Genomic DNA, 15304 nt, shown 5'->3' on the forward strand with positions numbered 1-15304 from the left:
ACTTAAGTTGTTCATTCTTTCTTGGGTTTGAGTTGAGCGACAATATGTATGGATTCTTTTTAAAGATGAAAATGATCTCTCCACTGAAGCGGTTGTTGTTGGTATAGTAGATATTAATTGAGCCAACTTATACACTTCGGAAAATCCACTATTTAAGCTCATTTCAGAAAGATAATTCATAATTTCAATAGGACTTTTATCGGATGATTCCTTTAAGGTGTACCATACATGAAGTTCATTTTGTAGTTTACCATAGTTGAAAAAATCGCCATAAATATCTTGTAAATTTTTAAGTAAATCAGATGGAAAATTATCTTTTTTCGCAAAACATTTAGTTTTTGTAGGATTAAGTAAATTAAAATATTGCAATTTTTCAAACGATTTAAAACGGATATTAATTTGAGTATGTATATTGTCGATAATTTCAAAATAAAGACGTCTATAATAATCTTTTCTGTCGGTTTCTGTTTGACTAACCCTGCGATTGCTTACAAAAAGTTCGTTAGCATTTTCAGTAAATGATTCCCATAAAGTATCAAAATTTTCCCTTTCTTGATATAATTGGTTTTGAAAATCAAGTATTTTTTGACTACAAAATAAAATATCAAAATGTTTTGACTATAAAATATTGAACAATACGTCAGTAAAAATAAGAAGATTAGATAATATTTGTATAATAAAAATGTTTTTATTTTCTTGAAGGAAATTTGCAAACCCTTTTGCTGTCATTCCAGTAACATTATCAAAATCACCACTTTCATAAACAAACATAAAAAAATCAACCAATGATGTTCGATGATTATGAACTGTATGAACTAATCGTGAAGTAAAGTTCCAACGAGTAGTAGCCAATGTGGGTAACTTTTTGGTCATAAATTCTGAAAGTGCTTTTAGTCTTTTAGGAGAATGAGAAAAAAATACAGGTAAAGAGTTAAGACCTCGAAAAAATATTTTAAGTTCCTTGTTGCACTCTAATGATTGTTGAAGTATTAAATTAATAACATGCGCATAACAATGAGTAAATATAGCTTTAGGATATTTCTCTAAAACTTTACTTTGCAACCCGTTTAAATGGCCAGACATTACTGCTGCCCCGTCATATGTTTGTGCCACTAATTTGTTTTCAATTTTAAATTTTTCAACTACTTGATTTACGTGATTAAATAGAGAGGCTGCTGTTTTGTCAGCACTCATGTCATCAAATCCAAGAAAACGTTCAACAATTTTGCTTTCGTTTTTTGAAAAATATCTCAGTACTGTCGATAGTTGTGATTTATTACTAATATCAGTTGTTTCGTCAAGCATAATTGCCACGTATTGTGTATTTTGAATTTCATTAAAAATCTCATGTTTAATAACATCAGCAATAGAATTTATTAAATCATTTTGTATGGAAACAGAAGTGCCTCGAAAAATAGTAGATGTATCTAAATGTTCTTGTAATAATGGATCAAATTCTTGGCTGGAAATCAATAACTCCATATAGTTTCCCCTATTTACTGAATATTTGTTTTCATTATGTCCCCTAAAAGGTAATTCCTGCTTAGCTAAAAAACATACTGCATTTATTAATCTTTTTAATATTTCTCTATTTTTTGCTGCTTTTTCATTATGTAATTGAATATCTATTTTTCTTTGTTTATCTAATGATGTGTCAATTCTAGCAGTTGATGATGATAAAAATGTCTTAAGTTTAAAATATCCAGCTATATGAATTTCTGATTCAGTATGTTTTTTAACAGCTGTATTTAAATGATTTAAATCATCATACCCTTGATTATTCCAAACAGTTTTTTTCGTAGAAAATAGTAAACAAGACCAACAAAAAAATTTATTCGAAATTTCACAACCGCATAACCAATCAGATATATTATAAAGCTCTTTACGAAAATGCCGAGTGCATGACGTATTATCTGTCGTCTTTTTAATTTTTACTGTTGTTAAAATGTCAAGATCTGGACACGGTCTACCATTTTGAACTAAAACTTTTTTTTCAGCAAATGAAAGTCTTGAAAAGCAATTTTGTTTTAATTGATTTACAACTTCGCTACGGTTACACATACCTATTGTTAATATGGAATAAGTTTAATAACTATACGACACGTAATACGTATTGTAAATAATCAGTACCAAGAGTATCTTAAACAAAAATAAATAGAATAGTGAATACCTGGTAACTGTCTTGAATTATCAATCAATTGCAATAAAATTCATAAAAGATAGAATAGGTAGTACATGCTAATTAACAATAGTACAATACTGATGCAGTGATGCACAGAAATAAACAATAAGTTTTTGTCGATCGGCGTTGCAGTACGAGTGTACAACGTGCAGCCGCGATGATCCCCACTACTAATTGCCATTAGCCGAATAGCCGATTAGCGGCTGGTCGTTAATTTCATTTTCAACGACTTGGTCTAGTATTAACATTGCACCGAAGTTAGCCGACAATATCACGACAAATTACGAATGTGGGATATTAGATACCACGAGTCGTTGTTCAAAACATTAACGTCCTACACGACACAATACATAATATTCCGCAATCACACCATCGCGCCCGCGCGTCGTAGCTGCAGACGGTGCATACCGCTGGTCGAATCCCGAGTTAAAAATAGTTTATTTGTTGATTATTATTTTTATTTATAGAGAAGAGTACCTACAAAACAATTATTTTAAGATTTTGTAAATAAAATTATATTACTATGTAATATGCATTACAAATTTCCAAATTACAATATTACACATGCACAATATGTTATGACATCAATATTATAGGGCGTTAACACACAACTTGCACACCCAAAGAAAACGCCACTGATTATAATATATCTGGTTAAATATATTTTCCCGAAAAAATTGCATTTATAAATATTTTACCTTAATAATAATTATTTTTATTAATAATATTATTTTATAAAATACATAAATTAATAGACACTATTTGTTGGCTGGTTTTAAAATATAGGCGATTTGCAACCTTGACAATAGCAGGGTTATTTATGTCGGTCATATATCAAATATGCATAATGCACCAACGTCGTCTATACATTTATAAAATTAAAATTATAGAGTTCTAAGGACTACGCTTAAAGTTTATAATAGTAGCTATTCATCATTAATTTAACACAAATGCATACTGTATAATTATCATAAAGGTTGCAGTTGCATTTTATGGTGGATTCGTATACCCACCTATAAACCTTGGTAGTAATGAAAGGGTAAAAAAACCTCGAAGGGTATAAGACTACGGAATATAAATTATAATATGATATTAACTTAACTGCTTGGCAACAGATATCATAAACAACAAATCTATAGACATGATGCACGCATAACATAAATAAATTATTTGATCAATGTGCCACCTATTCATATAAAAATAAACGTGTCGCCGAGATTCGTTTCATACAAACGGTGAACCTTAGTAGGTATATGCGCATTTAGTGATTCGCTGTCGTAATGGACATTCAGAACGAGAAGCATCATGTTTTCAACATCAGGTTGGCGAATCTCACTGGTTTATATCAAATTTTGGATCCCGGAGCCTTAAAATGTCGAGGTCGAAACGTATACCAAATTTTCGTTGCGTTCTTTATGCTGTACTCGTTAGTCATATCGGTGGTGTTGTTCGCCAGCTTTTTGCATTTATGGACTTATAATACGTCTATGAGTTTATTGGACTTTTTTATAGCAACAAACTCATTTTATGTGAGCTACAAGATGTGTATCGTCATTTACCATTCGAACGACATATGGGACTGTCTGTCAATCACGCGGTACGGTTTTACGTCGTTGATCAACCGGAAGCGGAACGGACATGACACACTGGATCGTTGGCGGGCGCGTTCGGTCTGGTACACCAGCTTGTTGGCCGTTTCGTATTGCTGGTCGATGGTGTTTTACGTGGGATGTCCTCTGGCTTTCGGCGCCTCTGTAATACCGATCAAAAATTACGACGGTTCGATCGGCGATTACCGTCAGAACGTTTTAAATTTGTATTTTTTTGCATCAGACGAGACGTACAACGAATACTACAATACGTTTTTCGTTGTCGAGGCGTTGTTCATTATCGGTATGACAATAGTATTCATTATATTCGATACCCTTTTGGTGACGCTGTGCTTGGCTACATGCTGTCAGATGCAAATGATTTGCGCTGCGTTCGAATCGGTCAATCACAAATCACTTGGTGATTCCCTTTCCTCTGTAATTGGTAAGTACGAGTTTACGTCATTTGGTTGCTTATTTTTGGTCGTGTACGGACAGTCGATGAGTAATTGTAGGAGTTAGGTCACAGATATATTATTTATTTTAGAATTTGTAATCACTATTATAATTTTAGATAATTTTATAATATTTATATAAATACCTAGTTATACTAAATACATTCTTTTTTATTTTTTTGGTGATTTGTTTATCATTCGACTGCACTCCGGTTAGAATGGATTATGCATTTTATAGATATTGAGGTACAACGTATATTTAAAACAAATATGCATAGTGATATAGATCATTAGTAATATAAAAAAAGTACTAAACAGTCTAAATTGTGGCTTATTTTCTATTGGTTGTAATTTTATTAAAATAAAATTAGTGTTTCAATAATTTTAAATTTTAATAACTTTTAGTAATATTGTTATATCTTTTTAAAATTGAGGTTCCCATATAAATTTTCAGCGCTCTTGAAATTAAACAAATATTATGATGATGTAGTGTTATGTACTATTATTTCAGTAGTGTAATATATTCACACTACTGAAATAATAGTCACTCAACTTAAAAACACAACTATTGGTAGGTAATCAGCTATTTAAGGCTTAAAAGATATATTACAAATCAAATTGTTATGCTGTTTTGATAGAAGTATGTTAAATTACATTGTTTTTAAATATGCTTAAAATATGTGGTGAATGGATGAATTATTATTTATGTTATTAACAAATGTCTGAGAACATTTTGACTTATGCCATTGTTTGTGACTGCATATTTTTTTTTGTAATTTTATGTATATAGCCTGCTGAAAGAATAGTGACACAACTCAAAAATGAGTGTTAATTAAAATTACACCTAATAGTATGTCAATTTAAATAATAAATTGTGTTAATAATATTATTCATAACAAACCCATTGTGATTATATTTATACCACAGTTCTTAATGGATATAATATTATTTATTATGTTTAAAACATGGACCACAGTATTATAATAGCCCAGGAGCTACTGACGGGTTTACCTCACTTATTTTAGCTTCTTTGAAATTTGTATAGCTAATAGATTCGGGCCTGCTGAAGACGATAGAAAATTCAGCTGATTCATATGCGTGCTTGGAGGGGGGAGAGAGTGTGATGATTTGAAATAATTAAATTAAGTTATAAAAAATCGACTGGTTCAGATCCAGATTATATCATACCTAATATGAAAAAATTAAAACATTGATTAAAATTGTATACAAAATTATAAAATTAACTATAAATTGTTTAGCTTATGCAATTTATAATTGTTTTTTTCATGTTAGAATCTGAATTTTCATCAGCTGATTTTTCTATCGTATTCGGCAGGCATTATTTGACATCTGGCTGGTGTATATATTTATAATATAATATATGTATATAATTTTACTAATTTTATATTATTCACGACCATAGCGAGTACGGAGTAGGTACTCTACAAAAACTTGTGTTGTTTTGCTAAAGATAAAAATTAAATCAAGTCGGTCAATAATAGTTTCACAACTCAAAATATAAAAATAATTATGAGTTGTAACATTATTCACGCGCGAAAGCGATGGAAACATTAAAAACGTTAAGCGAGAATAACGACACATCAAAGGTTTTATGTCAGTTCTAGTAAAGTTACCAGATTTCATCAAGTTAACTAAAATATAGAGCAGAGTAATAACTAGAATCAATCAAAACCCGAAAATCGACAATTTTGAGTCGTGTCACTATTCTTTTAGTAGTGAAATTGGTTCGTACTTACGAGTTACTACCAATAATTACGGGTGGTGCTAAATATTACAAAAGTAGTACCTATAAACATTTCTAAATTTCAATATTACGATGTATATTTTTAATTTTATATATTTATTATTTTTGAATAATATTATCTTATAATATAATACCTGTGAAATATGTGTGCTCCTCTCAATTCAACGCGGGATATTGGTCTATTATCAGTACAACTTTAAAATAATGATTATTTAAAAAAATTAACACATTAAAATAAAATTCTGAATAGATTTTTATAAAAATCACATTTGTATAATTATGTAATTACCTATGCATTTCTGTGATGCTTTTATAATATTAGGGAAGTCTTCTATAATTAACTGTATGTCCGTATATTAGATACGATCTATGCTCAGTTGATATACGCGTGTCAGCTCTTATAACTATAATTTAATCTAAATTTATATGTTATTGAATTATTCAGTAATAAATAAATACCACTACTTACTTAAAATCAAATGTCCCAAACCCAACTGACTATTTGATTGTGTTGATGACCGATTGAGAATTCTTAAAGCTTTTCTAAAAAAGTCACTGTAAGACAACTAAGCTTCTGAACGCAGTCATGTTTAGTGACATTTAGTAAACTAATAGTTAATACAAAACTCATACTGGATACTTTTATTTTTTTCACTTGTAGATAACACCGGTGAAAAATATATAATATCTAATGAACATGAATTAATTTATGATGAATTAATAACAATTATAATTGATCATCAAGCAGTTATTAAGTAAGTGTTAAGTTTAATTTTTAAATAAATTATTTTATGATAGTGTTATGATAATAAACATACCTAACAGTAAAATTAAATTATAGGTACTGAGGATAACAAAAATATAAATAAAACACTCTTTTTTAATAATTATAATTATTATTTAGTTGTACCTACCTATAATAGGTATATTAAATGATAATCGATAACTATTATATTAGTATTGTCTACTAGAAGAAATACTACAAAATAATTTATTTTCCAACTGCTTTAAAACTTTTACAAGTCTAAAAGGATATGAAATTATTCGAAACGTGTGCAAATTCACGGGAACCATATAGAAATATGGTGACAACGAATTATAGTTTACACATTGGCAAAATAATGGTGTCATTTACTTTATTTAAATATTCAAGTTTTTTTGATTAATCTATTTAAATTAGAATTTATACTGTTTAAAAATATAAATATTTTTTTTTGGATATGCATATTATTATGTACCTCTACTGGCAGAGTTGTTGGTATTCTAGTGGAATCGAACAGTGTCATTACAATGTCATATGATTTTACATAAATAAAAAAAAAAAATAAACTAATATCAAACATTTTAGTGGACAGAAAAGTCTCTAAAAAAAAAAAAAATTAAAAATTAAAAAATTCCTTAATATAATTATTCATTACATTTAGTTTTACCTATTTTTTTAAATTCAAATTTTCAATAGTCATTATTTCTTTCACTTTAATATTATAAAATTAAAATCTTACGTATTTAATATCTATAATTTTTTTTTTTTCAGGAAATTTGAATTATTTTTAAATATATTTGAACGAGTCATGTTGACACACATTTTTATTTCGTCGATTTCACTTATCATACTTTGGTTTAATTTAATAACGGTAAGAAAATATAGGAACACTTAAATTTAATGACAATATTAAGGGGGCTGGATCGTGATTCATTTTCGGACGAAATCATAACTCACGACTTCAATCATTACGCCCAATATATTGTTCTGATATTAATTTTGAAAGCAGATTTAAATTCATCACTAAATTATCTAGGTATGCTTTGAAAATTTAATTTTTCTAATTTTTATTTATTTTACTTAGAAATTTGCCAACAAATAGAGTAAAAATAGATCATATCCATAGTTAAAATTTGAATACATGGATATAGAATATGAAAAATGTACGACAGTTAAAGCATAGTACATTTAGAGGAAAATTCAAATCTGCTTTCAAAATTTAAATCGGAACATCGTTCTCTTGTATATACTACGGACAATCAGAATGAAAATTGTGATAATTGTTGACACGTATCGTTGGAATTAGAAACAGTTGTTTTTGAGAAAAAAAAGACGTCAATTGTCCTTAAGTCATCTCCATACAAAATAAATAAATGATAATAAATTTAAAAAAGTTCACGTGTGTTTAATAATTGTAAATGAAGTGATAATTTAACTGAAATGAAATGATTTTAGAGTTTCTTCAATGATGGTACATTTAGGATTTCTGGTGATGCGGCAGTAAAAACGATTGTGTTAATTCCTTCATTCTTGTTTCAAATATTTATGACATGTTATTTATTTGATTATATACACAACCAAGTAAGTTGAAATGCAATACTTTTTAGTGTAAATATTTATTGAATAAGAATATATGATCAACAAACATATGTATGTTTGCAATTATTTCTGCAAATATTTTTAATTCAGACTTAAGATTTGTAGTAAATAGTATATTTAGTAGCTACCTGATAAGACTTATTAGTTATTATATAATAAAATTAGTATACATATTATAAACTAAAAATACCAATGTTTTTTTTTCAATTTTAATAGCTATTAATTTAGTATAGCTAAAGAGTTTAGTATAGCTAACATAGTTTAGATATAGGAACGATATCTTTAGTTTTGAAAGCAGGTTTGACATGTTTTCGTCGAGTTTGACTATTTGGAAGTTTTTTATAAGCTGAACAGCTTTTCAATTAACTGGGTTACTATCTTGGCATATTGTACATCTGGCAAGAGAGTGGTCCGTGGATCGTGATTGCATATGAGTACCCGTAAAACAGACGGTGATGGTATTAAGGGGGGCTTTTGGGTGGATAAGGTTTTTCAACAAATTTTTTGGTGTGCAATCGGAATTTAATTTTGTATAAATCCAAATTGTTAAGGCCTTCTTTTGGTTGACAAGAAAAGAGAAGAAAATGTGATTTATCGGAAAAGCACTTAATGTTATAAACGTGGGTGATATGATGTCCCAAATTCTTAGAGAGGGGAAATAATGCTTACACTTGAAATAGAAGGGTGGAGATTACGTAATGAACGTTGCCATATTGCTAATAAAAATAAAAACTGTCGTTGTTGTCAATTAGATATTTAATAAATAGTCTGTAATTATCATAGAAATTAGTGGGGATGATCAAATATAAATGTGTGGTTTCATATATTAATTCTGTAGAGCTAATCATTGACATCGAGTTTGAGGTAAACTGGAAATATTACAGCCGCCTTTGATATAAGCTGGTGGTGGTTTTGGTGACAATATATGTATATATTCTTATCAATTACCTTGAGCAACGCGTTCATCGTGAAGATTGCCGTTCAACTAAATACCAATGTTACAATAAATATTATGTATAATGTAGCATTGGGTAACCAATTTGATCACATATATGTTATAAAATCAATAAAAAAAATGTAGTATGTAAGTTGTTTACATACTTTGTAAAGTGACTATAAAATTCTGTTGATTATCCACGTTTTCAATAAACAATGAAAACACGCAATAGAAAATTGATAAATCATTAAGCTGCAGGTTTAACAGTTTGTTAATGAATACCTTTATATTTTGCCAATTACGTTTAGAAAGATTCAATAATATATGCATTGTACAGCAGTAATTGGACGGAAATGGATATGAAGTCCAAAAAATTGATATTATTAACAATGCAATTAAATAATGCTAATCAGAAAAAGTTAAGATATACTAGAACAAGAATTGTAAATTTGGAAATGTTTTTTAAAGTACGTACTAATGAAATAATTATTACTCAACTGAAATCATAAAATCATAGTTAAATGCATTTATGAAATTCATATTCTAAAATTCATATTTCTAACTTATACCTACCTATTAAAAAATAATTATACATTTTATATTTAAGATATTAATACAATATAATCGAGGATCTCGTTTTGCACCACTGCTAATAGATTTTTAGCGTACTTCGTAATATTTGGCAGATCACTCTAATCCATTAGGGTCCTAATTGTTTTGTGAAATTTAACTCAATGTTAAATTATTGCGTAAAGTATGCAACGTATACGATAAAAAATGATTCTAAGTGGAGACTGTCGATCGTCCTATAGTAAAGAACCTATATTATTACTTTTAAGTATATTTTATCATATATTTATTTACAATTGTAATATAATAACATTTCATATCATTATTCAATAATATTAATATTTTATAGAGTAATTAATATTAAATAATAATGAATACTTACATAATTTATCTAACTAATAGTAATAATGGTGTTTAGAACTGCAAAGGATATGAATTATATATTTATTCAAAAAATTGTAGTTATAAAAACGTATGAAAAATTATGTATTCAATTTTGAAGGTACAAAAATTAAGCTTTAATCTTTAAATATTATTAAATAATTTAAGATACCTATGCGATATTGATTTTGTCAAATTTTGTAAATATTTAACTTAATATAAAACTTGTGTCTATACAGTAAACACACACATCTGCATTGGAAAACGATTATAATTCAATGTTCTGTTTATAATCCAAAATGTCTTAAGCCTTGTTTACTATGGTGAAATAATTTCACACATTGCTAGACAATTTGTTTATTTTAGATAATACCTGCATTACCTATTAACCAAATATTATTATTATTTAGTACTTTCTTAAGTTTTATGATTGAATAATATAATATAATTAATATAATTTTTTTTTTTTGTTACTTACAGACAATGGGTCATTGCTACACAGTTGTATCGGTTTTAATAAATTATATAAATGCAATGAATAATTAATTTTTGTTCATGATTTTTTTTTTTTTTAAATTAAAATTCTTTTTTGATTGTTTTAAACCATTATACAATTATTACAATAATTACGATAACATGGTAAATTGTTAATAGATTATTATATTAATATAAAAGTTGATGTAGATTATTAATTATTATTTATATTAAAATATAATTTTAATTATTACTTACTACTTACTTACCAATATTGTATTTTATTTTTATTAAAACTTCTTTTTTAGAGATTTAGATGTTACTATATAGCATTGCACGATAATATTGTAATCAACAGTTGCGCGGTTGCGCCTTTTAGGGTGTACCTAAATAATAACCATTAAACTATGTGACTACTGGGTAGGCAGCTGAATATATATTTTTAAATCGTAATAATATACCTACTCTATATTTCACACCATTTTTAAATTTTTTTTTTTTCATTTTTATTTGATTTTAATCATATTTTAGATCGTGCTACGCGAGGTCAGAATTATTTAATATTTTGTATACCTACTTGCAAGTCGGACATGATAGCGGATGTTCACTTCATGAAATGTATCTTTTTAGTAATGTCATTTTACTACACTATATTGACAATTTTTTTGACCTTTTTATGATGGATGAAATTCATTTTAACCACATTCTGTCATATTACTATTATATACAATAATAGTACTATAGTATTACTATTATAAGTATTATAACTTTAAATAATGAAACATACAAATTAAATTAAAAGTTTTCTTAAACTTAATTTTATATTTTCTTATTTATTTTTACATGGTTCAGAGTTATGGCAACGACTATTGAACAAAACATTTTTTTTTTTTTTTAAGCCAGCACATCTTGATGTTTGACATGGACTTTTCGATTTACATGAACACGAAGAAAACTCTTGTCCACCTGGCACCTGTTGTGACTTAAACAGTCTCTTATATAGTCTCTCTTATATACGAGTATTTTTGGTATTCAGATTCAAATGATCATGGAGCTCGAATATGCTAAAACTAAAACGTTAGAATTTAACTAATTAAAAAAAAATAATAATAATATTTGAATTCAATGATATAAGGGGATCGCAGCAAACGTATTTTCCATGCGATTTAGACCAATAAGCGGTGGTAAATTACACCAAGTTCGGAATGTCTGATTTTAATTCTTTATACCTGTATGAAGTCTTTGACAAAATATCTAGGCTTCTTAGGAAAGTCCATGTCAAACATCAAGATGTGCCTGTTTCAAAAAACAAAAGTTGTGCAATAGTCGTTGCCATAACTCCGAACAAAAATAAATAATAAAATATAAAATAAAGTTTAGGAAAATATTTAATTTTTATGTTTCATTATTTAAGGTTATACTATTATTATCATATTATACAATATTATAATAATATTATATAATAGTAATATTGGGGGACGGAGCGGCCGAGGGGTCTAAGGCGTTGGTTGCGACGCAGCCGGCGCCGGTTCGATTCCTTGGTCACGGGCGGCATTTTTCTTCGGGCAAGTCACGGTGTCCGGAGAACAAGTGCCGCCATCCCTCACCCGGGCTTGACATACCTACGGGTGCCCAATCAAAAATTCTGCCAAACACAAACACTCACGTGTAAAAACCCACCACTTCAAAACCCTACCACTACCACAATACAACCCTACTAACAGCTAATAGCCATAGATGCCGGGCTTAAGGATCAATAAAAAAAAAAAAATAGTAATATTACAGAATATTACTATAAATTATTACAAAAAAAAAATTTCATCCACTTCATGAAAAGGTCAAAAAATTGTCCAGAATGTGTAGTAAAACATCATTTTCACTAAATGGATACATTTTATGAAGTGGAAATACACTTCATGAAATGAGCGATTTCACTAAGTGGATGCGACATATATAAAGCATGTACACATACGCTAACAACACACATCGTTGCAAAATCAATGAACGACATCTATTCATAATCTAAAAGACTTCCCTAAAGGTATAATATTCATCATTAAACCAAATACAAATCGAATTACGAATCCTCGTTAAAATATTATAAGGTATCAATAATAATGGATTTGAAAAAATAAACAGGTAAGAAATCTTAACGCCGACCTATCAGAACATAATATAATATTATCGTGTGCGTAGTCGCTGACCAGAATAATAACAACTCGGCACCCGTCGTCTGGGAAATATTTGAATTTTTCGTCGACAGCTTAGGACGATATTCTAGTTTTGCGTTCATAACATTTTGCATTTCCAAGTAGTGAGAACACCCACACAGTTTTCGCCACCATGAAACGAGAATACGACGACCCAATCCTGATGGAGTATTTCGACGTTTCCGTGACGGACGTAGTCGCCGCTCTCATGGCCAAAATCGAACGCAGATACTCAACAGATTACGAACCCGAAGTTACAGACGACGGAGAGAAGGCGTTCGATGGAGATTTGGGCGACTGCGTCGTGTCGATGGTTAGCGCGGCCGTCATCGGTCAAGACGAGATTTTACATGATTTTACAGATATGAGTGGACAGTCCGAACCGCAGCGTGGACGGGCTGCACTTCGGGAGTTCGGTGACGAACAGTCGGACACTGGGATTCGGCGGGGATACGGGATGTCTGGACTGCACAATGTGTCAATGTCTATTGCGCCGTGGTCCAGCAGCAGACAGACGCACATCCATGCTGGTGACGTACGTGGCGCCGATACGTATCCACGGTTTGGATAGGTATCAGACAGGCCGGACGTCTGTTCTGCTGCTGCGGCCGCCGATGGGAATAACGGCCAGCAGAATCCCACTCCCGTACCTCGGCCGAGGAACACCAGACGAGACGGTGGCAAAACGGAGAGTGAGCGAGTGTGTCCGGGTGGTAAGTCACCCTATACGTTTTCTGCAGGGTAGCTTCGCGGAACGACGAGACAGCGGTCGACGGCGTCGTGAGCTCTCAGTGGTTGCCGACACTCGAGACCATCTGCTGGCGGATCCAGCGAGCGCCCGGCAGCGTCGGACGGCGGCGTTGGCGGAGACTGCTGAACACGATGGGCGAGCGACGGAGCACCGTTACCCCAGCACTGCCAAGTTTGAAACTGAATATTAAAATTATCCGGTATTATGTACTTTATTTTGTACAACCAAAATAAAATTGTGTGCACCTTTCCCAACTTGAGAAAACGTAATTTCCTCATGACCTTGCTGCGTTAATATTACCTCAGCACTGCCAATAAGCAATATTATCAAATCGAAATTCTTCCGACCCACAACTGGTTAAATACATTTAGTATAAGTAATAAGTACTAGTATACGTATAAGTATAAGTACATGGGTATATACACTGCCGCACTGGGTAGGTGGGATGGGTAATGGAGGCTATTTTCCTCACCTGGGATTTTCTTAACTGTATGTACTATGTCTTTATACAGTATATGCACTACTCTAACGTAAATTCTTTAATAATATGCATACTATGGCATATCTTATTAATATATTTCATATAATTATAAGGCATTTCTAGAATGAAAAAGTGATTCCATATTATTGTATATCGTAATAAAAATTCTTTCCATAAACCAAAATAAGTTAGGTTAAGTTGATAGTATAATTGTTACCTAGCTAGGAAATTACGTTTTCTCAGATTGGGGAAGGTGAACAAAATTATACAAGATAAATTACATAATACTGTACGAGTTAAGTTTACGTACGTTACCCCAGCCCCCTCCCCCCAATTTGACATTAACAATTTTTTTTGCGCCAATAATTAGTACTCGATTCCTGTGAATTCCTGACCACACTTTTATAATTCCTGCTCTGGCGGTTTTCCCGGAAAGTCAAATTTTCCTCGGGTGGGGCCGGTGTAACGTTACTCCAGCCCCACCCACCATTCAAATTTAACTTTTCGCAATTTTTTTTGCGCCAATAATTAGTACTCGATTCCTGTGGATTTCTGACCACACTTTTATAATGACTCCTTGAAAATATGTTGAAGTTTTGCATTGTCACTCTACATATTACAACTACAATAATGCTTAAAAACGTTGTTATTTTGTAGGGATGTGATTAAATGGTATTATATATGTACATAATATGTATTAATATATATTATATTATATTCTATAGAGCACAGATTTTTATTTTATTGTTAAAGATTAATATTTTGATACATCTAAACAATGGTATATAATTAATACAGTTACGTTTACCCCAAATTTACGTATATTTTTTATAATATATAATTTATAAGTTAATATCTTTTTTTATTGCTTCCGTAAATAATTGCAATAGTAGTTAAAAAAACAGTATGTTAATTAATTTTATACAAAAAATAAATTTTTAGATGTCTATATTGATGAAAGTACAACTTTTAAAAATCTTAAATCTAATTAGTTTTTAAACTGAATAAAATAAAAATTCAACTGGTACTATCGTTTGTTCTTTTACTTGGACAGGAATTTTCTTGAGGTCATCATACAGTTCCCAATTTTTAGATCCCCTTTTTGCGTATGTTGTATAGTGTCCAACCGAATTTCTCAGTGAACTTT

At 30.1% G+C, this 15304-nt stretch overlaps 2 protein-coding genes across 2 annotated transcripts; one reads left to right on the top strand and one right to left on the bottom strand.

The window, feature by feature from the left end:
- Window positions 1-618: 618 nt before the first annotated feature.
- Window positions 619-2699, bottom strand: LOC132943540 (zinc finger MYM-type protein 1-like). The gene is made up of 2 exons (XM_061012581.1): window positions 2171-2699; window positions 619-2063 (listed from the first exon to the last, which is right to left on the bottom strand). Exon 2 carries the CDS (start codon window positions 2059-2061, stop codon window positions 619-621), a length of 1443 nt encoding a protein of 480 aa, XP_060868564.1. The 5' UTR covers window positions 2062-2063; window positions 2171-2699.
- A 763-nt stretch (window positions 2700-3462) lies between these two features.
- Window positions 3463-10787, top strand: LOC132942339 (uncharacterized). Its single transcript, XM_061010650.1, has 6 exons — window positions 3463-4216; window positions 6653-6746; window positions 7526-7625; window positions 8210-8335; window positions 9599-9757; window positions 10722-10787. The coding sequence occupies exons 1-6, from the start codon at window positions 3463-3465 to the stop codon at window positions 10785-10787; spliced, it is 1299 nt and encodes a 432-aa protein (XP_060866633.1).
- The last annotated feature ends 4517 nt before the right edge of the window (window positions 10788-15304 follow it).

Source organism: Metopolophium dirhodum, chromosome 4 (assembly GCF_019925205.1).
Source record: "Metopolophium dirhodum isolate CAU chromosome 4, ASM1992520v1, whole genome shotgun sequence".
In the NCBI taxonomy this organism is placed as follows: Eukaryota; Metazoa; Arthropoda; class Insecta; order Hemiptera; family Aphididae; genus Metopolophium; species Metopolophium dirhodum.